Source organism: Musa acuminata, chromosome BXJ1-10 (genome assembly GCF_036884655.1).
Source record: "Musa acuminata AAA Group cultivar baxijiao chromosome BXJ1-10, Cavendish_Baxijiao_AAA, whole genome shotgun sequence".
In the NCBI taxonomy this organism is placed as follows: Eukaryota; Viridiplantae; Streptophyta; class Magnoliopsida; order Zingiberales; family Musaceae; genus Musa; species Musa acuminata.
Genome location: NC_088336.1, coordinates 34224875 through 34249527, shown reverse-complemented (window position 1 = coordinate 34249527; position 24653 = coordinate 34224875). Strand labels below are relative to the sequence as shown.

General features: G+C 36.8%; 2 protein-coding genes across 6 annotated transcripts; one reads left to right on the top strand and one right to left on the bottom strand.

The window, feature by feature from the left end:
- Positions 1–1037: 1037 nt before the first annotated feature.
- LOC103969586 (DEAD-box ATP-dependent RNA helicase 27) lies at positions 1038–9368 on the bottom strand. Of its 2 annotated transcripts, none has more exons than XM_009383165.3 (12): positions 8911–9368; positions 8559–8744; positions 7540–7725; positions 4284–4367; positions 3067–3108; positions 2917–2988; positions 2546–2845; positions 2437–2475; positions 2244–2348; positions 2097–2165; positions 1891–2016; positions 1038–1556 (listed from the first exon to the last, which is right to left on the bottom strand). In XM_009383165.3, exons 1-12 carry the CDS (start codon positions 9271–9273, stop codon positions 1377–1379), a joined length of 1752 nt encoding a protein of 583 aa, XP_009381440.2. In that variant the 5' UTR covers positions 9274–9368; the 3' UTR covers positions 1038–1376. The 2 variants fall into 2 exon arrangements, 1 of the variants encoding a protein (XP_009381440.2); XR_010480185.1 differs by having other exon boundaries at positions 1463–1556; positions 2097–2161.
- A 1745-nt stretch (positions 9369–11113) lies between these two features.
- LOC135594649 (protein COFACTOR ASSEMBLY OF COMPLEX C SUBUNIT B CCB4, chloroplastic-like) lies at positions 11114–24449 on the top strand. 4 transcript variants are annotated; one of them, XM_065085060.1, is made up of 9 exons: positions 11114–11342; positions 11436–11599; positions 13651–13750; positions 13879–13952; positions 15445–15629; positions 15783–15853; positions 18655–18738; positions 21513–21567; positions 24121–24449. In XM_065085060.1, exons 1-8 carry the CDS (start codon positions 11178–11180, stop codon positions 21564–21566), a joined length of 897 nt encoding a protein of 298 aa, XP_064941132.1. In that variant the 5' UTR covers positions 11114–11177; the 3' UTR covers position 21567; positions 24121–24449. The 4 variants fall into 4 exon arrangements, with proteins under 4 accessions (XP_064941132.1, XP_064941133.1, XP_064941131.1 ...); XM_065085061.1 differs by having other exon boundaries at positions 11117–11342; positions 11433–11599; positions 18659–18738; XM_065085059.1 differs by having other exon boundaries at positions 11117–11342; positions 11433–11599.
- The last annotated feature ends 204 nt before the right edge of the window (positions 24450–24653 follow it).

Sequence of the window (24653 nt, the reverse complement as noted above, 5' to 3'; positions counted from 1 at the left end):
TCGACACTGAACAACAATTGTGTTGGTGTCGTCGCAAATGGTGGTGGCCATCATGACGTATACGGTGAAGATGGTGACCGCCTCACCGTTGACCCGTTGGACGGATCCTAGCCTCGACCCGAATCTAGGGTCGTCGGAGCTCCTACTGCTCCCCCACTACCGCATTAGTTCCAACACAACCTTTCGGCGAGAAGTGGTGCTAAAACTAACGCGGCAAAGGGGGAAATGGTAAGAGCTCCGACAACACCAGCTTCGGGTTGAGGCTGGGATCAGCCCAAAAGGTTAACGACGAGGTGGCCACCATCTTCGTTGTAGATACCGTGACGGCCACCACCATCTACGTCGATGCCAATGCAATTGCCACTAGCGTCGACGCATATACATAACGGTGCAGGACAAGCGACGATGAGTTTGACGGTGCGCTTCTCGTGGAGACGGGTGACATTACGATGAGAGCGGACCTTATTATCGTCGAAGGCGACTAGGCAACTATGTTGGCATCGACGCCAATAGCATTATCGTTCGTTGCTACCGACACCTTCTATCATTGAACGTTAAAATTATCTTTTTACGATTTATTTTCGTGTTTTCATCGGTAAAACTAAGAGTAAATAGACTAAACGTCAATATAATTTTTAATACCTACTATGAGATAACATATAATTAGTCCGTTAAACGATAAAAACTCAGAGAGAGAGAGAGAGAGAGTTACGAGTCAATGGCAACTCGTTAAAGAATCATACAAACAGAAATATTATTGCTTTGATTTTAGATTAGCAAAAAAATGGGTTTTGCCTAATTGCTAGGACCAAATTTTATGGGCGTCTACACACCTCGAGTCTCATTGGCGGCGACGAAGCTTGAGATTAATACTTCGAAACCGGTGAAAAAACAAAATTGAAGATACTAACGTATCAACGAGGACAAAAAGGCAAACAGATCAGCCCAACACATTCAAAGAGACACCATATTTTGAAAAGGAACATTCGCTATCAGTCATGTCTGTAAACCACGCTTGGATATATCTTTCAAGTTCATCCGTAAAGGGCAAATAGCATAAATGTGAGAATCCAGACTGCCTTAAATGGCTTACATAGAGTTGTAGGGAATTATGCCACAAAAATATTGGATTTGTTTCAATACAACTCACCTGTACTTGAATTGTTAACCCATCTCTTGAATAAAAATGATATAACATTCCCAAAGAATACATCCCTGACTATGCTGCTCTTTTAAAAGAGAAGAAACTGATCAAGTTAATAGTCGTAATCATACAAAACTCCAGAAACTGGAATATATAAGCTTGTTCAAGTCAGATATGAAATATAATTCCCGCATGTGCAGTGTAAGACTCTTCCTCTCTGCACGGCCCAGCTTTAGTATCGTGCAAACTGTCTTTTGTCATCACCCTTCTGTTTTCCATAGGGATTACTTGCACTGATACCGTGGCGGCTGCCTTCAGTTTTGCGCATTTTCTTCCTGAACTTGGACGCACTGCTTTCCAAGTCCAAATTCACCTTCGGAGGCGAGCTAAAGCAAAATGATGCAGCCACATCCTGACAAAAGGCCCAAAAATCCTAAGGTCAACATCAGAGCCATGAGGCTCATGTTTTAGCAAGTACGTGCATGACATGATCAAAATTAGCATGAACTAAAGAAAAGAATATACCCTTTTTTTTTAATAATGAATATGCACAATTTAGATGATTAGCCAATAGCAGTTCCCCAAAACTTGAGCCTTAAGGATTTACTATATTTCGTAAAACCTCCAACCATGACAGCCTTAAGGTAGTGAACCATCATCTTAATTTATTAATGGTCTTCACTAGGATTAGGAAGCTTGTTTACAAGATGCCTAATTAGAAAATCAACATCAGAGTCAATTGGTACCTTGAGATTGAGGTGGTGCACATTAAACACATTCTTCATAGAATGTGAATTGTAGGCTAAAATATAGGACCTATACGCATCTTTAGCTGACTGGCTTAGATAGTAGTTTTCTCCCACTATTTTCTCCTGCAGTAGACCATCGAAAGAATTAGTTTCTGATACACAATCATATGCAAATTATAATATGATGATTGCATGAGTGTCACCAGGTGAGATTGCAAATTTGGCACTTTCTTTTCATTAAACTCGTATTCTTTGACAGGTACCTTGGCTTCCTATCAGCAACAGTCAAACAAATCAATAATCATATGGCTCCAGAACTACAAAAGCAACACTTATGCACGGTAGTCTACCTTCAAATAAAGAAGGAATTGCAACTCTTCAGGCAACAGAAAAAGCAATGCACTGCCTTTGCCACCTTCTCCACGAGCTGTCCGACCAACCCTGTGGATGTACTCCTGAAAATCAATACAAATTTTAGAACATCAAGATGGTCTTTGGAAAGCACAACAAAAACATGATTATGCAATCCACTTAACCACCTACCTTAGGTTCATCAGGAGGATCATATTGCACAATCCAGTCCTACAGGCAAAGAACAGATTACTATTAGGATTAGATAACACAGCCATGAATAGGGAAGTTTAAAACTCACCACAGCAGGAATATCAAGTCCACGAGCAGCAACATCAGTGCAGAGTAGGATCCCTTTTTCTGCCTTGCAGAAGTCAAAAAAGGTTGTCGTACGTTTCTGCTGCTTTTGCTTTCCATGGATATCAAGGCAATCAATTTGAATGTATCTGAGAAGCTCTGAGTGGTACTTGACAGAGTTGCAGGAAGAAAAGAAGACCATTATCTTTTTTGAAAGATTCCTTTTCAAAAAAGCATACAAGACCATAAACCTTTTGTTACTTGGAACAACACAGTACCCCTGCTGCAAACCTTCTACCGTGACCTGAAAACAGCCAACATTGTCATAACTGTCACTAGCACCAACATATATGACAGTGGAGTCATGAAACTTACTTTTGACCTCCCATCATCAACTCCAACATATATTGGCTTTTCCTTAAATGACAAACACGCAAAATCCTCAACCTGAATAATGTATAATTTTTATTAAATTAAACATATTACAAAAAATTATTATGGTAATCCTCAGTATAAACCACAAACCTGCTTAGTCTGGGTAGCAGTAAAAAGAGCAGTTTGCCTTGCCTGTACATTGATATCACAAGGTCATACTACAAGTTGCAAATTCCATACATAGATCAAATAAAGAAACCAAATTTTACTGGCTACAAATCAATATACAATTTCATGGCAGAATTCTCAGTCAATATAGAATTCTTGGTCAACATTTAAGGCCATGTACAAGTTCGTTATTTAGTCCTTGAAACAAATAACAAGGTAATAGCATTTTCAACACAATGAAATTTTGTAGAGAATTTACAAGAATAGACTATTCATCTGTCATGTCTGTATGATGTAAGCTGTGAGCAACCCATGCCGTGAGCAAACCAGAGCATCTTACCTCCTCACTTGAGCTGGCAGAAAAAAGTTTATGAACATTGTAATTTTGGTATGGCAGTAGTCATTTCATCACAAGGAACTTATAGAGAGAATCTAGAAGAAACATTATCCTTCTTCCATACTGTTATGATGTAGGCTGTGAGCAACCTAGGCAGCCCACATCCTCGCTAGAGCTGGCACACAAAGTTTCTGGCCACTCTAGGGGCCAACACAACCCGGCCCTGCCCCTCCAGTGGCCTATGTTAGTAAGATTTGGATGCGAAGTATCAGGGAACCCCAGCCCTAGTTGGTGTCACCCCTCACTTGGGAAGCCCAGTTGGAGCCAGCCACAACAATTAGACATTGATGCATATAAATTGAGCTAGTTGGTAACTTTATGGATCATTTCCTTGATGTAGAGAAGACCTCATTACAATGGGCATATGTTAATACAAATAATAATAATCAAAGATATCAATCTCAGTACAATATTGGCTTCAGGAACCTATTGGACACATACATAACCAACTTGTATTACCTGGGATCACCAAAAGAATAATAAAATAATACATATCAACCAGTACCAACCTATATGGTCCAATATCAATTCATGGTCGAACCGTTAAATACTTGCATATATTGACAAGAACAACCAGAGTTTGATTTATTGTCAACAACAAGCTTCAATATTAAAAAAAATTAATGTGACACATACATAATGAAAAGGAAATAAATGAATTAACATTGACTTTTTGGAAGAAAGTATCAGCATCAGTAGGATTACCAAATAATAAAATGTTCACTCACAAAACCACAGTTTAACTATATGGAAAATCAAAAAACGAAAAGGTAAATTATCAGGAAAAGAATGAAATACACACCTTTGGCAGGCGCTTAAATATTTGCTTCATATCTTCCTCAAAGTTAGCCTCCAAAATTCGATCAGCTTCATCAATTATAAGAAACTACATTTGGAAAGGAACAATATGACAATTGGCACAAAAGAACAAATAACAAACAGTTAATGACAATCTAAAAGAAACTTCAGGTCCAATAATTCAGATGCCATTGGTTTAGATCAAACATGTGATGAATCTTCCAAGTGTGGGAGCTTGAGATACCAGCAAAACATCAATACGCATGAGTTCAATGAAAATAAGCAATTAACAAAAAAGTTTTATTGGTGATGTAAGTCGCAATAGCTACAACTTAACTACTATGATCACAAAGTAATTAAAATATCAAGGTAATATGTTATAAACGATTCAAGTTATGATGTTAGACACCTCCACTTATGACTGAGTGCTGAAGACAGGAATCACCCAACATAGCACCACATATATGTCAATTTCCAACAAGATTCATGGATTCATGCGTTTAAGACAAAGACAGTCTCCTTGCTTGCTAGGATAAGCACTCACTCACCATCCCTAGACCACAAATTGATGGAACTTCACATGCCAGGTCAGCCTTTAACAAGCTTTGTGGACTTAGGATTGGGAACAGTATCAACAGGATTGATTGGATTGTATAAAAGTATCTTGGATTGGCACAAAAAGATCATTTGAAAACTTAAATACGTTCAAAAACTTAAAAGGAATCATATGTCTAGTGCTTTAGTTTTACTAACAAAAAAACATTGTTTAAGTGAAATATTTCTTTGTTTCTTGTCATTTTCCCTTTGCAAATACCACATGGGTGGAAGACTCATGCACTGGGTTCACCCATATTATTTTTTTTGTACACATTATTCACTGCACTAATTGATTCACAAAAACCACTGAATCAGGGACATCTGATTTTTAGTACATTCATCACTCTTGAGCACTTTCAGACTTATGGAAAAATGAAAAACAGTAGTTTCTAATGCTTTGCTAAGCTCCACATGACTCACGAGCCACCATGTGTGCAGGATTAACCGCAAATTACCATTCAAAGTATATGCAAATGCTCAAATGCCAACCAGCATCTTCTCCCAATACCAAATTCCCTTCACTCACTTCTGTCTCTCTATTTATCTGTCTTACCTGTCTCTCTCCCCCTCTCTCTTTCAACCAAAGAGAAAATATGAGTAACAAACAAATAGTGACAGTTCAATCAGTGGGAGTTCAATGAGAAATGAGAACACTGAATGAACAGTAGCACTAGTTCAGCAGACCTTTCCACACTCTTCCATCCTCACCCCTCCTCACCACCTACATTACCTCTCGTTACTTCCTCCTCTCCTCTTCTTCATCCTCTTTATCAATCACCATTAACAGCATGCATCCAAATGCAATCAATTAATTAATCACAAATAATATCCAGCAAAATCTCGGGCGAAAACAAGGGGAGAAATTCATCAGCTGTACTGATGGAAAAAGAAAAGGTTGAATCCAGCATAATGCTAAAAGCAATGTTCTCCAACTCCCTTATAAGCATGTGTCAAAATATCCTACAAGCCTGAGAACAGCTATCTCAGATTTTTGTCACCAAAGGATAAGCAGTATCAACCACCTTAAAGAAAAGAGAAAAGAGAGAAAGATAAAGAAATGGCCTAAAAGTTCAATTGTGCAAAGAGAGAAACTTCTTGTAACAAAAATCGTACAATGTCATTCTGCTACTACATGATAAAGCAATATTAAGTATAACATTAACTAGTTACTTCTACCACCAATAACCCTTCATATCAACTATTGAGGTTTAGCCACATGTATCCTGTCCCGCCAATTAACCCTGAATAGCACAAGGTCCTTCGTCAGTTCTAATTACTATAATTATTGCCACTTCATTTGGTGGCATGGCTTCATCAAGAATATCTTCTCCTTTCATCCAGAATATTTATGGCTTCGAGAGATTAATTGCATAGTGGATTGGGCCTTGGTGCAAGAGTGACCATGGCATAGGAGAATAACTGATCCTATTATGTTCTCAATTCTGCTTTTGAAGATATGAAGGGCAGATGTAATAGCGACTTGATTTATTAGGATTCTTTCCCAACCAACAAGGGGGAAAAAAAGGAGAGTGAGTTCAGCCGATTTACTGTGTTGTGCATGCCTATCAGGCACAACAATACCTATTAGGTCATGCATGCCTATAGAGCTGCCTACATATTCTTTCTTTTGCTAGATCAAGTTAGAAATTTCAGGTAGGTTTCGACCCAAATAAATTTTAAAAATGAGAAAAATAAAGTCATTCTTACTAGGAATCTCAACCAGACTTCAAATCCAGCAAAGAGGCAAAAGAATGGTGGATCAATTTATATTCAAGACTACAGAAGCCAAAAAAATGGAAGATATTGACCCTTTTACCTAGATGATATATCAAATCTTACTACTGCACACAAGAACAAAAGACTGCCTCATGGCTACTTTTGTTTGGTTTGGTTAACAAGTTGATCATTCACAGATGATATTGGAACCTTATGACTCTCAAGAAAGGCATTAATTTTCTTTTCTCCAAACAGATATCACAGGCTTTTGCTTGTGATCAGAGGAAAAGTCTACATATGTAACAATTAAAGAAGATGGAAAATTTTGAGAACCTGAGAACAAATGAGAATAATTATCTTGACTCTTACTTTACCAAGTCATGACAAATAAAATTACTGTTTTGATCCTTGCCAAAGGTGAGTTTATTCATTAAATTTACAAAAGTTACAAGCACAATATATGATTCATGACAACATAAGATTCTTTTTCCTAGAACTTGGGAGTATTCTACCTTGTTACTGGTCCTTCATTATAAAATTAAGCTCACTAATCTGAGTAAATGTTACCTAAATATTCATATACTATCTGTTGTATGTATATTAGAAACAAAAAGGAACTTTGAACTCAATGTGGATATGTATCTCTATTGTTTTTATTTCATGCAATTTCTCCTAGGCATCTCCGATATGTCAATCATCATGAATGTAGAGTTGTGGACAATAGTTAGTGCCAAGTTAATCCATTTTAACTTGATTATCATTGGTCAAGGTATGTTTATCAACCAAAATTAGTATTTGCACCCCTTATATTCCTCCGAAGTCCAAACAAGAACAAAAGTTGTTTAACATGACAAAAAATTAAGATTGCAAAAATGACAAGAAATAAGAATAAAACACATTCATAGGCTACAAAAGATTAGCAGTTTTTACAAATATACACTATTTACCATCAAATTTTTGTAAATAAATCCTTTGGTGTTTTGAAGATGGTCCAAGAGTCTTCCAGGCGTAGCCACCAACAAATTTACTCCCTTAGCAAGATGCTCAGCTTCTCCTTTTCGTCCAGCACCACCAATAACCAAACCTAGAGTCTGTGAATGGTACTTCAAAAGGTCCTTTGCAACGGCATGTGTCTGCAACATAAACAAAGAGTTGTCCTAAAATTAAACCAAATCTTAGCTTCGATGAATGTATATGACAAAAAAAACAAAAACAAAAACTCTGAACACACTCCAATCGGTTGACTAGCAAGATCCTGTTTATTTATAACATCATTTTTCCTCAGGGATTCATTTAATCAGCCAAAATGAACAAACATATCTGCTACAGAAAAACTTTAAAACAGCATTCTTTTCTTCTGTTGCCAAGTTTTCAGGTGGAATACAACAATATCATAAACTCAATTATGTTCACAATGAGAGACAAACTACTTCAACCCGGACTAACCATCTAATAGTATAAGCTGTTCAAATGCTTAGCCAGTCTAGGCAGCAATCCTTTTGAAAGGCTAGTCAAAAGGCCTAGGTGCAAAAGCAGGTGCCTTCAGTAGATGGCTCAAAAACATTTAGTATTGTTGATCAGTAAAAAGCTAAGTGCAATGATTTTTCTGCTTTGGTTTGTCTAACTACCATCCTCAACATGAAGCACTAAAGGTCTTTTTTTTCACTTATGATAAGCTTGTAATAGTTAGCTAATGACTACAATGAAGAATCAGCATTAATGGTGAAGGTGTATACATATATATACATACATATAAATATGAATTAGTTATTGTAACTCAATAGCCATATACATATACATATATACACACGCACATATATAAATATATGACTTAGTTACTCTAACTTAATAGTCATGATTTTGTTAGTGTAACCAAACTATTTTTAATTGTTTATATCACAAAGTTTCATAATAAAAAATACCACAGGCAACTAACAAAAAATCAATAAGGAAACAAAATTCCTACTTGAATGGCAAGCTCCCTCGTCGGACAAATAATGATGATCCCAGTACCATTCCGAGGCATAAAATGGATATTATGCAGCAACTCGATTGCAGGTATCAAAAAAGCAAGAGTTTTCCCTGAACCCGTCCTTGCAGCACCCATCACTTCTTTCCCTTCCAGCAAAGGCGGAATAGCCCTAGATTGAATCTGCAATAATGTTATCAAACTGCATCAACTTCAACCAATTCCTACCCTCTCTACCAAAAAGAATCCGTACAATCATTGATGTATAACAGAAAAAATAACTCGCAGAAAACTAAGAAACCCCAAACCCCTAAATCTGGAAAATCCCCATTATAAAGCGAGATGTGACCTGCGTCATGTTTTCAAACCCCATCTCTTGGATGGCCTTCATGGTGAGTTCGGAGATGGGGAGCCGAGAGAAGGACTCCGAAGTCAATATTCCATAGTCCTTCTTCTTCTTCTTAGCGGCGGGAGCCGTCATCTCTGCGCCGTCGCCGACCTGATCTCCGTCCATCTCTTCCTTGACCACCTCCTGCTCCTCACCTAAACCCTTGAGCGACTTCTCTTCGTGGTGGTCTTCTTCGTCCACCGCCAGTCCGCCACCTTCAGCACCGGTGGCGTCCGCGTCTACCTGGGGGATTGGCCTGTTCTTCCTCTTCTTGTTGGGCTTCTTCTGCCTCTTTACGTCATGAAGCTCCATGACCGGAGACATGAGGAGTGTAAGCACGATGGTGTCGCTCAGTTCTTTCTCAGAAATCGGGGGCGGCTATTGCTCTCTCAGACAAATACGCGGGAGCAGCATAACAAAGCCCTAGTCTCTCGAACGCTTCATCGGTATATAAAGCTCCGTCTGGAGCGGCTCGGGCCCGATGAGATTGATATCGGATCTGGGCCCGAAAACGCAAGCACGTTGACAATTCGTTAACCCGAGTCTACCTGGCTGCTCCACGTTAGCCTCTTTTTTTTTTTTAATTGCTGCGGAAATATAAATTTCGATTAAATTAATACAAATGGCTTTTTAAAATGTTTACACAAGTAGCGAGTGCATAAGAATTAAAAACACAGAGAAGAAACACATGCAAAGTTCGGTCAACAAATAATATTTTCTTTGTTCATTGAATTTATTGGATTTTACTAATAATTTTTCTTTAATGAATGGATATCAAAACCCTTATATCAAAATTATTGAATTGGGGCACCTCCCCATTTTTATGGTCAATGACTCAATAAGCACCATTAAGATTTCCCAGCAACTCATCACTTGTTTAGTTAATGAAGCCATGGATGAATCATAACGAATCCACATAGACTAATAAACCCCAAATGGGCCGCCAATATCGGCCCGCCACACTACAAGATGGTATATAACTAATCAATCCTGCCAAAATGCAAATCATGCAATGTGGGCAACAATGATATTTGGAAAAATGTAGAATGTGCCAACAAATTTAGAAAATTTAAAATAAGTAAAATTAGACCAATGAGATAAATATTTGGTGTTATATGCATATTTTAAGTCAGTTAATATAAAATCTTCTATTCCAAGCACAAATTGAGTCATTAGGGAACATAATTTTGGTGTTATATGCATATTTTAAGTCAGTTAATATAAAATCTTCTATTCCAAGCACAAATTGAGTCATTAGGGAACATAATTTTGGTGTTATATGCATATTTTAAGTCAGTTGATCCAAAATATTTGATTCCAAGCACAAATTGAGTCAGGAACATAAGTTGAAATAAACTGAGCTACTATAGAATACGCCAACAAATTTAGAGAATATAAGTTGAATGCAGTTGACCCAAAATATTCAATTCAAAGTACAACTTGATTCATTATAAAATATAAGTTAAAATTATCGAGCTAATTATAAATTAGCCTATATAGTTAGATTTATTTAGTATCTTGGTCTTTATATTTTAAAATTTTACATTAGAATCCCTGTAGTCATGAAAATTAAACATCTAATTTTATTTATCTTAACATTGTTGATTTTACGGATGAAAGCAAGAAAACGATGGGCAAAAAGATAATTTTAATGTCCAAATTATGTTTTAAGTGGTGATAGATGATAACATCGTTGGGGTCATGGGTGCTTATTATGGATGAGGAGGAAGAGCAATGATGAAAAGTGAGACGATTACGCAGATGCTAATGTTATGCATCTACACAACACCGATATAGATGTCGAGCAATCCTAATATAGATGTAAAGCATCGCTTAATATTTATGTCGACGTCAATGTAAATATAAATATAGAGTAACATCACTTTCTACCTACGTTGGTATCAATGTAATTACTGAGCAACGTCAACACAAATATAGAGCATCAACATTTGCATTATCACTTCTTTTCATCCACGACGGTTACCTACAACTCTAGTTATGTCATCGTATTCGAAAATATAACTGAGATATTAAAAATATTTTTTACTTATTATTTTTATAATTCTATAAAAAAAAAGAATGATGTTAAGATAAATAAAATTAAATATTTCACTAAAATTATCTTTATACCAGTGTCCTTGTCTCCCTCGGGTAGCTTTTTGTTGCCGTCATTATTTATCTTTTCTTTGCACGCTATCTTGTTGGTTCTCCGACCGTTCCCTCCTCTGATGTTCACTTCGTCTCCGTCGTTAAAAATGGAGGTGATTGGCTGCCTCTTCTCAAGAAGGTCTCTGTCTGCATTTCCGATTCTCCCTCCTCGCCGTCGCCGGTGCCCATTTCAGTCTCCATCCCTGGTTCCTCTCATGATGTCCTCCTCCCCTTCTTCTGCCCAGGTGAAGCTAACTCACATCTCTTTTTCCGTTGGGACTCACCTCTTTTTCCTTCTACCTGATGGTGGTTTTGGTGATCGGTCTGGTGGGAAGGAGGCTTACAAAGGGCCCCGACCAAGGAGGGATTTGGTGGGCGATTGGGTCTCCAACAATAACGGGCTTGTCCGGAGCTTGCCCATCTATGTCGGTGGCCTCTCGTTGCTTGTCGTCCTCCTTAATCGTGCCTTCTCTGGCATCGCCCTTGTTACCGACGCTTCAAGGTATCGTTCATTTTACTTTTTCAATGAATGTTTTATCTCATTTTGTGTATACCTTTTGTCTGTCCTAGTCATTCTCTTAAGGTCTGTAATGTATGGAATTTTGGTTATGAGAATTATGTTGAATTCTCATGTAAAAAAAAATTTCAGCCGATTAGACTGTCCATGTGAGGGAAGAGCTATCTGACCTTTATTTGAGCTCTTCTCGTAATATATGATGAAAACCCTGGACTGATGGAAGCAAAATGGTCATCAAAGAATTTCAGGTTGTGTCAAATTTTCTGTTGCTTTATGGAGGTTTAAACTTGGTATCCACCTAAATTTGCACTAAGCGACTTGGAAATAAAAATTGAACACATTGGAATTATTTTTTTTTAACAAATATTTCACAGTTGTATGAGAAGCAATTAACATTTTCAAAAGTTCTTTTGCAAAAATATAAGATTTCATTAATTTTAAAATTATATTACAATATACAATAAATAATCTCCTATACCTGTAGATACTGGTGTTTGTTTAAACAAAACCCATGGTATATAATCACATGATACATGAATACCCACAAACCGGTTCAGGACAATTAATAAAGATATAAAATTCAATCTAGTCTTAAATACCTCCTACTTTCAGTATTAGCTTGTAATAACCGAGATAACTCAGGAGGGAATTATGATAGCTGTAGTGCTCTCCTGCATATGACAGTGCATAAATGAGATAAGAAATCAGCTTCCTTATTTACTTCTTTATGAGAAAAGAAATCAACAGTCGGTCAAAAGTTGAGCTAAGAGCTTGAATTAGTTCCCTTGTATCCAACATTTCCAAGGGGCTTGACATTTTTTTATTCAGGATCTCCACTGTAACCTTTGAGTCTAACCATATTAAATGTTGACATTACTATTTACACAAGGTAATAAAGTCAATGTCAATGTGAAATGAAGTCCATATGATTGACATTTAGACAAGCTGCATCATTTAATGCTTGTGCGAATGAAATTCCCACTAATGGAACCAAGTTTAGCTAGTCGGGCATGGTCTGGTGCGGTTGGGTGCATCTGCAGTGGTCTGACACGAATGTTTGCTTTAACTGGTTTGGTCCTAAGTGATTTAGCTTAAGCATGTGCTTGGTTAGCCCACGTAAGCACATGGGATGTAGCGCCGATGTTGAAGCACTTGCCTAGGCGGCACTTAGGGAAAGGCACCTTGTCCAAAGAGGGTTGAGGCGCTCAGGCTTTGCTTTGCTTTGCTTGAGTGGTTAGGTGAGCACCTGAGTTCCTTTTGGCAACACTAAGAGGGAGAGAGGTAACAAAAAGAGTGAGCTTATGAAGGGGGCAAGAAGAATAATGCATTGATACTACCCTCCTTTCTCACAACAAAAGAAGGGAAGATTTGGACAATCTCCAATATTTTACCTTCTAACCAAGAAATATCTATCTTTGCAGTGGCACAGATCCCAATACAAACCTGAGGGCTGAACATTTTGATTGGAGAATACAATCTAGTTGGATGCCAAATGAGAATCCCATCAGGATTTGGTTTTGCTTAAATTTTGATCTTCCTTTGAAGCATAATGTGGGCATAAATTATAATCCTGTTGGACCATCTGAAGGGATTCTTAAACATTGTTCCATTAATATAACAAAGTTCAGATTTCTGAATGAAGCTGTTAAAGATTTCTCCTCTTTCATTGGCATGATGCCATTGACGAGCAGTGGATGTGCAAATATTAATATGAGGCCAACGATGGAGGTGTATCATCATTCTGCTCTAGATCATGGATTATAGTTTGTTTTTTCTTTTGTTCCTCTTCCACTTTAAATTTCTTTATTCAGAAAGTTCTAATTGAGCAACTACCTAAATTTTCAACTTTCTTGATCCTTATGGTTGATTTGTTATCCACAATTGAGCACAAATATATCATATAGTTCAGGCATTTTCTTGAGAAAGCTTGAAATTTGCATTTGTTTATATGGATCTGTTTGATTTTTTTTCTTCCTTCATTTATTACATCATTAAGCTTCATAGGATAAACTCATGTGAAGTTGTTCACTGAGCAGTTCACAATCTAGAGCAGATATTTTGACGCTTTCACTGTCTGTAACCAATCTTCTCACTGGTCTGGTGTGGTTGTCGATTCGTCCAAAATATGTTTCTCCGGTGAGTATTACTGTAGCAGGTCAGTGTGCTATTTCCATATTTGGCAATCTTCTTTATACTTATGGTTGCTTTAATGATTCACTATTTCTTCTTTACTAATTTTTTTTTATTACTTGAATATTTATCAGGTAATTCCTTGTGGGGTAGAGTGTATGCGAATAAACTTGGATATTGCGGATCTTGCCATTCATGAGTTGCGATGGTATGACATTTATACCATAGCGGAAATAAATCATTTTGCTTTTTTTTTAATATTACATGAGATTGTTATAAACAAATTGATATGCCTGTTAATGCAAACCATACTCCTAGAGTCAAAATATGTTAGCACGGTTAATCTTGAAAGGTTTTATATTCTTCTTTAAAAATACCATAAGCAAGTAAAACTTTTCACCCTGTTTTTTCGGTCCTCTTCCAGTTGTATGGAAACTGTGTTAATCAGTTTTCAGTAACATACTACAAGGATTTTCTTTTTGGTTTAGATTTGCATTTCTAATAAAACACATGAGGCATCATATGCAATTCTTGAAGTAACTTCTCTATGAAGTTACGTTGGCCATTCCTGTTGAAAGATGCACAATACACTGACGAAATAAAACTAGAAGTCAAAACATGTTATGACAACTAAGTTCTAATGTCATTAATCATCATAGAAAGAAACAAAAAAAAAAAGATAATTTAACAAGCCCTCTTATTCATTATTGTTATGGTTCAAACATATTGAACAGCTAAATTTACTTGTAACTCTATTAGAAAAACAGTGACATGCACATGCTGCAGTGCCCAAAATAATAAGCATCGCCACTTTTTTTTATTTCTTTAGATAAATCCTATTACTTTACTAATGATTATATGTACAAGTGACTTCTTAAGAGAAGAAGCTGGCATTAGGATTATAGATGGCTGCTCAGGCCTCATCTAGGTCCTTGGACTATTATTTTGCCTGAAACTGAAAAAGCATCAACTGACAGGTACCTAGAAAATGAGGCTAGTTCAGTGGCTTAGGTGGACCACCCAGGTGCCCAAGTCCATGAGAACATTGAATGCTTCAAACTTTACAAGTATTTTAGGGGTAAGGTCTCCTCCAGCTTAGCATGCGACAAGCCTGAAGCTGGTTATGGCAGTCTGAGTGTCCAAGTTCCTGGTTTGATTCCATACAAAGCTGCAATATCCTAACTTGCAGGTGAGTGTTTGTCAGAGAAACAACTTTTGGTTTGATTCCATACAAAGCTGGAAATACCATAATTTTTAAATTAATGATGAATCCTCTCACAAGGCAGACATGCCTTATGGTTGTATTCTTTTTTTATCTTTCTGTTTATATTTTTTTCGTAAGCCACTTCGGTGACCTATTTTTTTTAATTTCCCAGTCTAATAGTCTCATTTGCCTTCTGCACCTTATAACTTAGAAATACTGGAACGTGAAATCATATTACAGCAAAACTTTTGGGCTACCATATGACTCCAGTGTGCATTAGGATGTCTTGAAGTTTTATTTATTGCAAATTTATAATGCTAATATTTTTATATTTATTTTTTGTATATGGATAATGTTCAGCATCCAAACCATCTTGAAATACAGTTTTTGGATGTCTCACTTAGTTCCAAAATCTTATAAAAAGTTTAAGAAATTCTAATTGAAAAACTTATTATAAACCTTTTATGGTAAGACAGATAAATTTCTAATAATGCAGGGTATGGGAATCTCTTTCATCCACAACCTGTTGTAGATCCTTGGTGGTTATTTATGGAGGAAATTGCTTTCTTCAAATTGGAATTGCAGCTGAATCCCAAAATGAGACTGGAGTTGCAATGGTAGTTGATGTACATAAATTGCTTCAAGGATCACTCTGTAGAAGTGCAATTGGATCTGGAAAACGTACATATCACAACCATTCTTTTTAAGCAGCTAGTTTTTCTTTCTGTATAATCTCGAGTTCTAATTATTGCATCTTGAGGAATGCACAAATTAAAATAACTTCACTCTTTTATCCTTGTTGGAAATTTTGACTATGTTTTTTGAATCCTACAGAAAGCTATTTGGCGAACCTTTCTCTTTATCCAGGAAGGTCTGAGCTTCCCTTTTTGCCAAGTAATACACAGGTACTTGTTATAAATTGTGTATAAAGAGAGAATTTTACGTATTTGCTAGATACTGAATGCATCTTTTTGATGCTTGAATCTACTTTCATACTTGTGCTTGTTATATATGTCTTGTTTGACTTCTTAATTCAAAAACTATGCCACTCCTAGTACCCTTTATGAAGATAGTTGTAAAGGTGGTTTGACTTACAGAAGATGAAAATCAGTAATGTTACAGAAAATTAGGAGCATAAAATTTAATCAACTCACCTTGGAAGTTACATCTTTGTGTTAGAAGGGAAAAATAAAAAAAGCTATTTGGGAAAGTAAGACATAACATAGAATCATTTTATCTATGTGATTGACATGAAAAGTGATAATGAACTAATACATGGTCTGTCACATAGACTACCCAATTTCAGGCCGTCCACATCCAGTATAGGGGTTATTGGGTTTGCACTCGGAATAGGGCTTACCACCTGATAGCACCTATGAACCAGGCTTACCGCCTTGTTTTAAATTTTTTTAACAATTTTATTTTCTTAAAATCCTAATAACCCAACCCACCTTGTGCCTCTCTCTCTTCTCCTCGTGTTGTCTGTCACTGGTTGCTGCCTCTTCTTCTGGGTCACCTCCTGCTGATGTGCTGTCTGTCATCACTCCAGCACGGACCAGACCCATACCAGTTAGGGGCCATGAACAAGCACAGATGTGGTACTCAAATTGTAGAACCTTGGCTACAACTATTAAATCAGAATCAAATTGGAAGAATTAACCCAAAGTTCATGAGGCTCCTGCATCTGGGTGAGGGTCAAATATACATATTCTTACTAATCAGAGTCACCACCCGTAGTACTTGTGATGATAGTAGCTTAGGTAATTTGTTTAAATTTATTTTTTCAGATAACCCCACAAAAACATGAATTAGTGTAAACATTGAAAACACTATAAGTTTCCCTCTCTTCCATCCAAGGTTTAAAATACCATATATTTTGATTGCTATGGGCCAACTGGGATGCAGATTTAAAATACCATATGTTTTCATCTTGTTTGGTCCTGCATTGGTTGTACATCTGACGAGCTCACTGTACCAGGCTTCCTAGGTAGGAAACATATTGGTAATTGTACCGGGTGGTACCCGATATCAATACCATTTTCCTTGGTTTTGATAGCTGTGGCAATTGGCTTTCTCTTTCTCTTTTTTTTTTCTCTATTTCTCTCATGCTCTCTCTCTTTCTTTTTCTTCTTTTCATGCATTCTCTCCCTTTTCCCTCTTTTGCCTCCCCATCTTACTCTTCTCTGCTGCATCGCTGCTTTTGCTTCCTCCTACTGGTGTGCCTCCCCATTTGCCTGCTCATATTCTCTCTTCCGCCTTCTCCTCCTTGTCCATTCCTCGTCCCAGTCTTCCTCCTCTGCCTCTTCCTCTATATTCTTCTTCATCAATCCTCCACAGTCTCCTTCTCCTCCTCCCCTCTTCATTTCCTGTTTCTCTCTGCTCCATGCAGTACTGACCTATGCAGCAAGTCAGTATGTTAATCCACACTGGTTCTGTACTGGTCCAGCCACTGTCAGCCTCCATAACTTAGCTGTTAGAGCAGTGACTTTGGGATATAAGAAGACTAAGAAGAGGAAGCAATGGTTGGGCACGGTGAAGGTGGTAGCCCTGGCAGATCACAGGCACTGGCTGACCAGTTTAATTCTGTTGTTGAGGAACCATGAGAGAAATAAGAATTTGTGATCATCATAACTATGTTACCACATTCTCAAGATTGATGCAATGATGACAACAAGAATGATGGCATCGATGGAGGACACACACGTATCCCAGCTAGTCAGAGAAGTGGTAGGACATGCAGATCTCAATGCACAAACAACCAAGCACTACGAGAGACTAAGGTTACCACTAGGGAACACATCATCATGGTTACTCTCCCATGGGGAACTCTCTTGAAAATGTGCATTATAAAAGTCCTCGTTTTTTTCATATGTGGTACCTGCATAGATTCCATGATCTGAGTTATGATGTTGTTGCATAGTTCATATATAACAAGGATTCACATGGGCTCTATGATAACATGACATGTGCCTATATTAGCCGGGAGTTACATAGGGGGATATTATTTGTTGATTTGCTTGTGGCATAACATTCTTAGTTAGATTGCATCATGTTAGAATCATTCCAGTATGTCATCCCTGCATTATAGAAAGAGGTCACTGTGGCTGTGGTCTAGTTTTAGTTGTTTAAAGATATCTAATTAGTTCATCAGACCTTATAAATGCGATAAAATTGAGAAGACACCTTGAAACGACAGGATCTAGTAGAATAGTAAAAGTGTAAAACCACTAAGATTTGATCCAAAACTATTGGAGCTTGATTACATGAGATTCTTCATTATATGCAAACAACATCCTCTTGCAAAAGAAACCACAATGATGTTGCACTGTGTGCTCAATTTAAATATGTCGAAGAATGGTTATTCTGTGACTTCTGTCAGATCATGCAACGGTCACCTTTTTTTCTTTTATAGCTTCTTCTCTTTATACTTCTTTATTAGATACAGCGTGAATATCTCCTCTTAAAATATGCAATTTTATGCTTTCCAAATGGTCATGCAAATAGGTTATAACAAACTGTGATCATGATTACTCTAGTGTAAAACATCAAGCAAGAATACTTGCAACAGAGACTTTCATCTTTTGATTATGCCACCATTCTTTGTCATTTGCTAGATGCCCTTGAGAAGATACATTTTTGGCACCTTCTTCAAAATTCAGCTTTACTTCTCCAGATCAGTCAGTTTTTAACAATATTTGCTTTCTAGTCAGTTATCTTACAACCGCTTGGAGATAGAGGAATTGCTATCGTTGGTGGTGACATTATCAGGGGATTCACCAATCTTGATCAGGTTTATTTTTTTCACTATAAAATGCTATATTTTCCTTTTTTTATTTCATAGGAGTAGTGTGGTTAATATTGTTCATTTAGATGTTGCAGAGACTTTGTGCATTAATTCAGTTCTGCTGAAAATTTGTTCATGCATTGTTGACACCATTTAGGAAATGTTGTAGATCTAATCACAGATAATAAATGGCACAAATTATGGTGCTTCTTTCACAAACCCTTTATCACATGAATCAAGAAAAAGATTGCAAGATGACAAGAAGGAAATATTAGCTGTCAGGACTGAAGTAGTTGATTAGCACCCTTCCATTTTAATCTTTCAGTTCTAGAACTCTCCTTTTCTGATACTTTCTTTTGCAAACAAGGGACTATTTGCAAGTCACCATCCTACTTGAGTATCCTGATGCTCATATCATGGGAACACTAATCTTATTTTCTATAAGACCTTGGTTAGCCATATTGAAGGTTGATTGGTATCTGCCGTTCCATAGTATGATAGTTGTTACTCTTTTGTTTACTAACTTTGATTGGATCGATCAGTGAGTTAGATGCCATCACAGTTGGATTACTGTTAGAAATCTAAGATAAGTAACAGTGGGTTCCTGAGGTGTAAGTTCTAGAACTTTAGCTGTGCCTTGCACACTGTCCAGATCTCTGTCATCATTATCCCATGGTCCTCTAAAGATATATCTCTGTTGGTAGTGTAATCCTAGTACTTCAAAGAATAGTTAACGTTTAGAAGATTAATTGAGTATATATAGAGCAAAGTCCATTGTTCCACTTATTTGCCTAGATCTAGACTTGAGTCTGAGTTAGCCTGGAATAGTCCAACCAGTCCAGATGGCCAACCGTCTTAGTTGTTGCAGCACTCATTTAAGTTCTATCAACTCCTTTTCCAATAATATTGAGATATCAACTGATGATATTTGGATCCTGGTAATATTATCCACCACTTGTATTATACTTATCTAAATTGTTTGATTTTTTTTTCAAATATACTGGCCTCTTAATTCAATTGAGTGGTGGTTACAATTTAGAGGATCGTCATTGAATATCAAAGCAATTGCAGTGCAACTCTTATCACAAACTATGTCATCTAGCAGATGCAAACGTAATTGATCAACATTCACCTTAATTCATACAAAGGTTCACAATCAATTATCGTATAAACATTTGGAGAAATTGGTGTTTATGGCTTAATGCAATATAACATGTGTCCAAGGATGTAGTGTGCTGAAATTGACAAGGAAACATAGGAGCCAGAGATAGACCCATTTGACTTCTAGTTCTACAATGATAATTCTGAACCAATGCTCAATTGCATCTGCCTAATATTGACACTATACTGGTTCAACTATTCACAACATCAATATAATGATGACAGTCGAATTTCCACCGCACTCTATGCTCCAGAGTCATACCAGCTGCAATCATACTTGCCATATGAGCCTCCTACAATAAGAGCCATCACTGATGATAAGGTGACAAATGTGACCACGTTATTGCATCAGTAGCATATAGTTTACCAGTATGAAATGCTGTGGGAGTAGTTCTATGCATGGGTACTACAGATGCACTATATCAACATACAAGTACCATCATATTCCTGATCCACCGGCGGTCGATTCACATGATTCATCTTAGTGGTAGGAGCACTACAAGTATCTCAAGAGTCGGTACTAGACCCATACCTGTCCTAGGTGTAGCGGTACGAATCTGAGCAGGTATGTCTTTGGTTTACATCTTATTTAGTATTATATAGACCTAATTCAGTTTATAATCATCTAATTTGGTTCATCAGTGATGGTCTTTTGCGAGCTAAACATAAAGGTTTCTGCAACATCGGAGTTAATATGCTAACTAAAAAAGTACATGGCTCAATTTTGTACCAGAAATGTCTCAATTTGTATTGCCTGTCCAGATGAGAGATTTTTACTTATCTGTATCTCATCTGAATTTTAATGAGTAGCAATATAAAAATGCCCTTGGCTGAATCATAAGTTAGCAATTGGGCATCGGTTTAGAGCAACATCAATATTTTTCACTAATAGATAACTGTCAAGGCAACTAATATAGCTATTTTAGTGAAATTTTATGTGAAGAACAATTTAATAGACATTTTAAGTGACAGACTTTGTCTAAGATGCATCTTATACCTTGAACACCATAATCATCTAAGATAACATAGTGTGATCATCATTTAGATATGCCTTCTTCTATCAAAGAGATCTTTTAACAAAGTTCAATTTTCATGATAAATGCTCTTGATCATTCTCATTTAAGCTGCTAGTCCTAGTAAAACGCATGCTAAAAACCATATCTTTGTTGTTTGAGCATTTTATACTCTAATTATCATGGAAGATATATTTGTCATCATAAATGCATTAATTTGTGAAAAAAAATACAGTAACTTCGGGGTTTGAGGTTCTTAAGATTCAGCGTCATTTGTAATTTGAATAATTCTTCTTAGTGCATATGATAAATGAGTTACTGACTTTTGATATGTAATATCTTTGTCATTTGAATCGTTCTGTTCAGTATTAGCAAAAAAAAATCAAGTTTAGAAAGACTTATGCTGAATTTTAGGTTTTATGTTTTGCGTTTGTTAGAACTGCAAGAATGAGCAGAATCTCATCTCTTCTTTACTGTCTTAAATATTTTATGATTATGTGATGTATTTTTATATCTTTTCTATATACGCCATTAGTTAATGTGAAAGAAAATGAACACAAGGAAAGAAAAAAAAGGATCTTGAAATGAGCTTCGCCTGTGCTGTAGGCATGGATAACATTAATTGCAGAGAAGTTGGATGCTACATTGTCAGAATTATAGGGTATGATCTCATTCAATTTTGTGAAAGTTGTTCAACTTAATCTTTTCCTTGTACTTTAATATAGTTTTTATTTGAATAATCAAGATTAAAACAGAAGATGTTACTCCTGGAAATGACAACTAAGAACTGAGAACATAATCTTGTATCCTCATGAAACCCGATTCCTTGCCATGCATCAGAAAATTTTATCTTGCTCTTTCTATTGAATATACAAATTATCTGAATTAATTCTTACCATGCTTCAGAAACTTTTATTTGGCTCCTTTTATTGAACATACAAGTTGTTTCTGAATTAGTTATAGAGTTCCATACTAATATTGTTTTGGTGTTTCTACACTTAATACACATTATACCTCTTTTCAGATTCTAACACTCGTGTTCATAGTTAACCAAAATGGCCACATTCATCCTCCACTCTATCAGAATAATTGTGTACTTAAATTCCGGCACTCTATTATCAGTTCTGTGCACAAATGTACGCGGAGTCTAGACAACACCTCCTACAATCCGTCTAAATCTGCCCTAAATCCTTGCACCTTCATGAATGATACCAGGGCATCCATTACCCAGATTCTATGGGCACATTATATGTGGAGGTCATGAAAGGTGCCCTATGGATCTATGGAATGTACAAATACCTTATATGGTTCCCAAGATTACATTGGCAACGGCAGATATACTTGGGATTGGCTAGTAATGACTGAGAATAAATTTAAAATTGGGCAAAATACTTAAGAAAATTTTGAGTAATAGTCGGTGTTTAGTTGGATTTGTTTAGAGGAAATTATGGTTGGTTAGAAAATTTTGTGATTGAATATAATGAATGGATATTTAGTTGACTAATTGCAATCAGTTAGAGATATTTTAGAGGGAAGTGTGTGAAGTGGCTAGGCTTCCAGTTAGAATACTTAAGTTTATCTCTTGATTTCCTCTTTTTTCTCAGTTTATGGTAGCATAGGTCCATTCAAACCAATTTGTTGGAAGATATTTGTGTGTTGTTTTAAAATTGAGTTTGGAGCAAGGTAATTTAAGCTAAGTTTATAAGTTTTGGTCCAACACCTGTATCAATTGCTGGCTGGACAGAGATGGGTTCGTTAAGTACCAGTATATCAGCACATGATAAGCTAATGCATTCTATCAGTGTGGATCAAACAAAAAGAGGGAGATATCAGGGGAGGAGGAGGATGAGAGGAGGAGAAGCAGGAAGAGAAGGTAGATAGAAGTAGGTGGAGAAGGATGAGGAGGGAAGAAGAGCGGAGGAGGAAGAGAAGGCTGAGGAGGAGACATGGCATGGTGGAGGGGAATGGGTGATGTAGCTGGGTCTGGTGTGAGATGGCAAAGTAGCTGTAGTGAGGTGGTGGGAGGAGAATATATTGAGGGGAGAGCGACGAGAGAAAGAAAGAAATCGAGGACCATGGGAGGGAAAAAGAGAAAAAAAGAACAACTATCACCGAAAACCTATAAAATAACACCGGATGATGAGCTTTGGTTTGGTAAGGTTACCGAACAGTAACTCCTGTCTCAGACGGAAGGCAAAATTACTCAGTTCCATCTCCCATTTTCTAGTGGGACCGGTAAATACTGGTTAGAACAAATTGGTTCAACTTGTTTGTAAAGTTTTTGTTTATCCGAAGGACAGGTGATGAAGAAATATTTGATCCAAGGATATTGCTATCAACAGCTGAGGATTTTACCAACTAGGTAAGTTTTTAAATCGTTGATTTAAGCAATCTGAGACAATCTGGTGAGTAGCTAGGGGAGATTGAAGTGGATCACGTGGTACATGATCTTGTCACTCCTACCTCTATATCTGATGGGATTCACGTAATGGCTTATCGAAATGATCTTTACTGGGTTTCTCTTTTATTTTTGGGTGATGTTGTTGGGATATATCACCCCTAACAAGATTTCTTAGTATGAACTAGCAATTATCTGGTGCAGTGCATAGATTTATGCATTTTCATAAGGCTTCATTAAAATTGTTCTGTAATTAAATAATAAAAGGTATCAGAAACTGTTAATTTTAAGAACACATTTATGATTAGTACCAGTCAATAAATGCATGAATGCATTATATAATTGTGAAAAACAACTGTCAATGCGACAGCACAAAAAACCTTTCTATTTGCGTGATGTATATTCAAGTACAAATATTGCATTAATATCCATTACATGGAAACTTATGCTTGGGTTTTTCTGTGAGTAATAAACATGAGAAGCATAATGAGAGTCGTACTTGAAGAAATGGAACCTAGAAGGGTAAATGGGCATATTTGACACCATAATTAGATAAAATAATAAGCAATCTTACAATTAAATTTTAAAACAACAATTTGGATTAAGTGCAAAAGATATATCACAATCCCGTAGCAAAGCATGAGTCGTTGCTCGTCGCAGAATGTCCTCATATGTGGAAGAAATCCTTGTACTTCCTTATTTTTAGTTACACATGCAAAAATCCTTTCATCTTTTACCGGCATATAGCAAATATGTTCTCAGAATATAATAAACATGATTCTAACGACAATTTTGAGTGCGCTCATACTCCAACAGGAGCATTGGAGATCCATGATTGTTTGATTGTGGCAAGGAGGGATGCCGATGCCTTTGGCGTGGTGCATTTATATGTTTCGGCATGTCTACGAAACTATTGGCATGGCAGGAATCGACTCCGTGATTTGTTTGGCACCTTACATATTGGTGAACTTGACTATCTGAGATGGGTTTTTGTTTTGTCTATTTTTTGTTGTTGTTGTTGTTTGGGCTACGTATGATCCAACTTTCTTTTAGGTGTAGTTTCAATCCTTGTTCCTTTTTGTATCACGGCCGCTTATGAATTCATGGAACGCGTCAGTTGTATGCTGTAAACTACCTTTTATGTAGTGCATCTTTCCCCTTTTCCAAGAAGAAAAGAAAAAATTCGACCGTGTTGATCAACGGCTTGATTGTACTCGACCCTTTTCCAACAAATATATTTTCTTAAGTTATTTTCGAAGAGCCGAAAGGATTGCTTAGAGCCAATGTGTGGTATGTAACCGAAGGACAAAACGAGATAGTAACCATTAACATCCTTGCTAGGGGTAGAG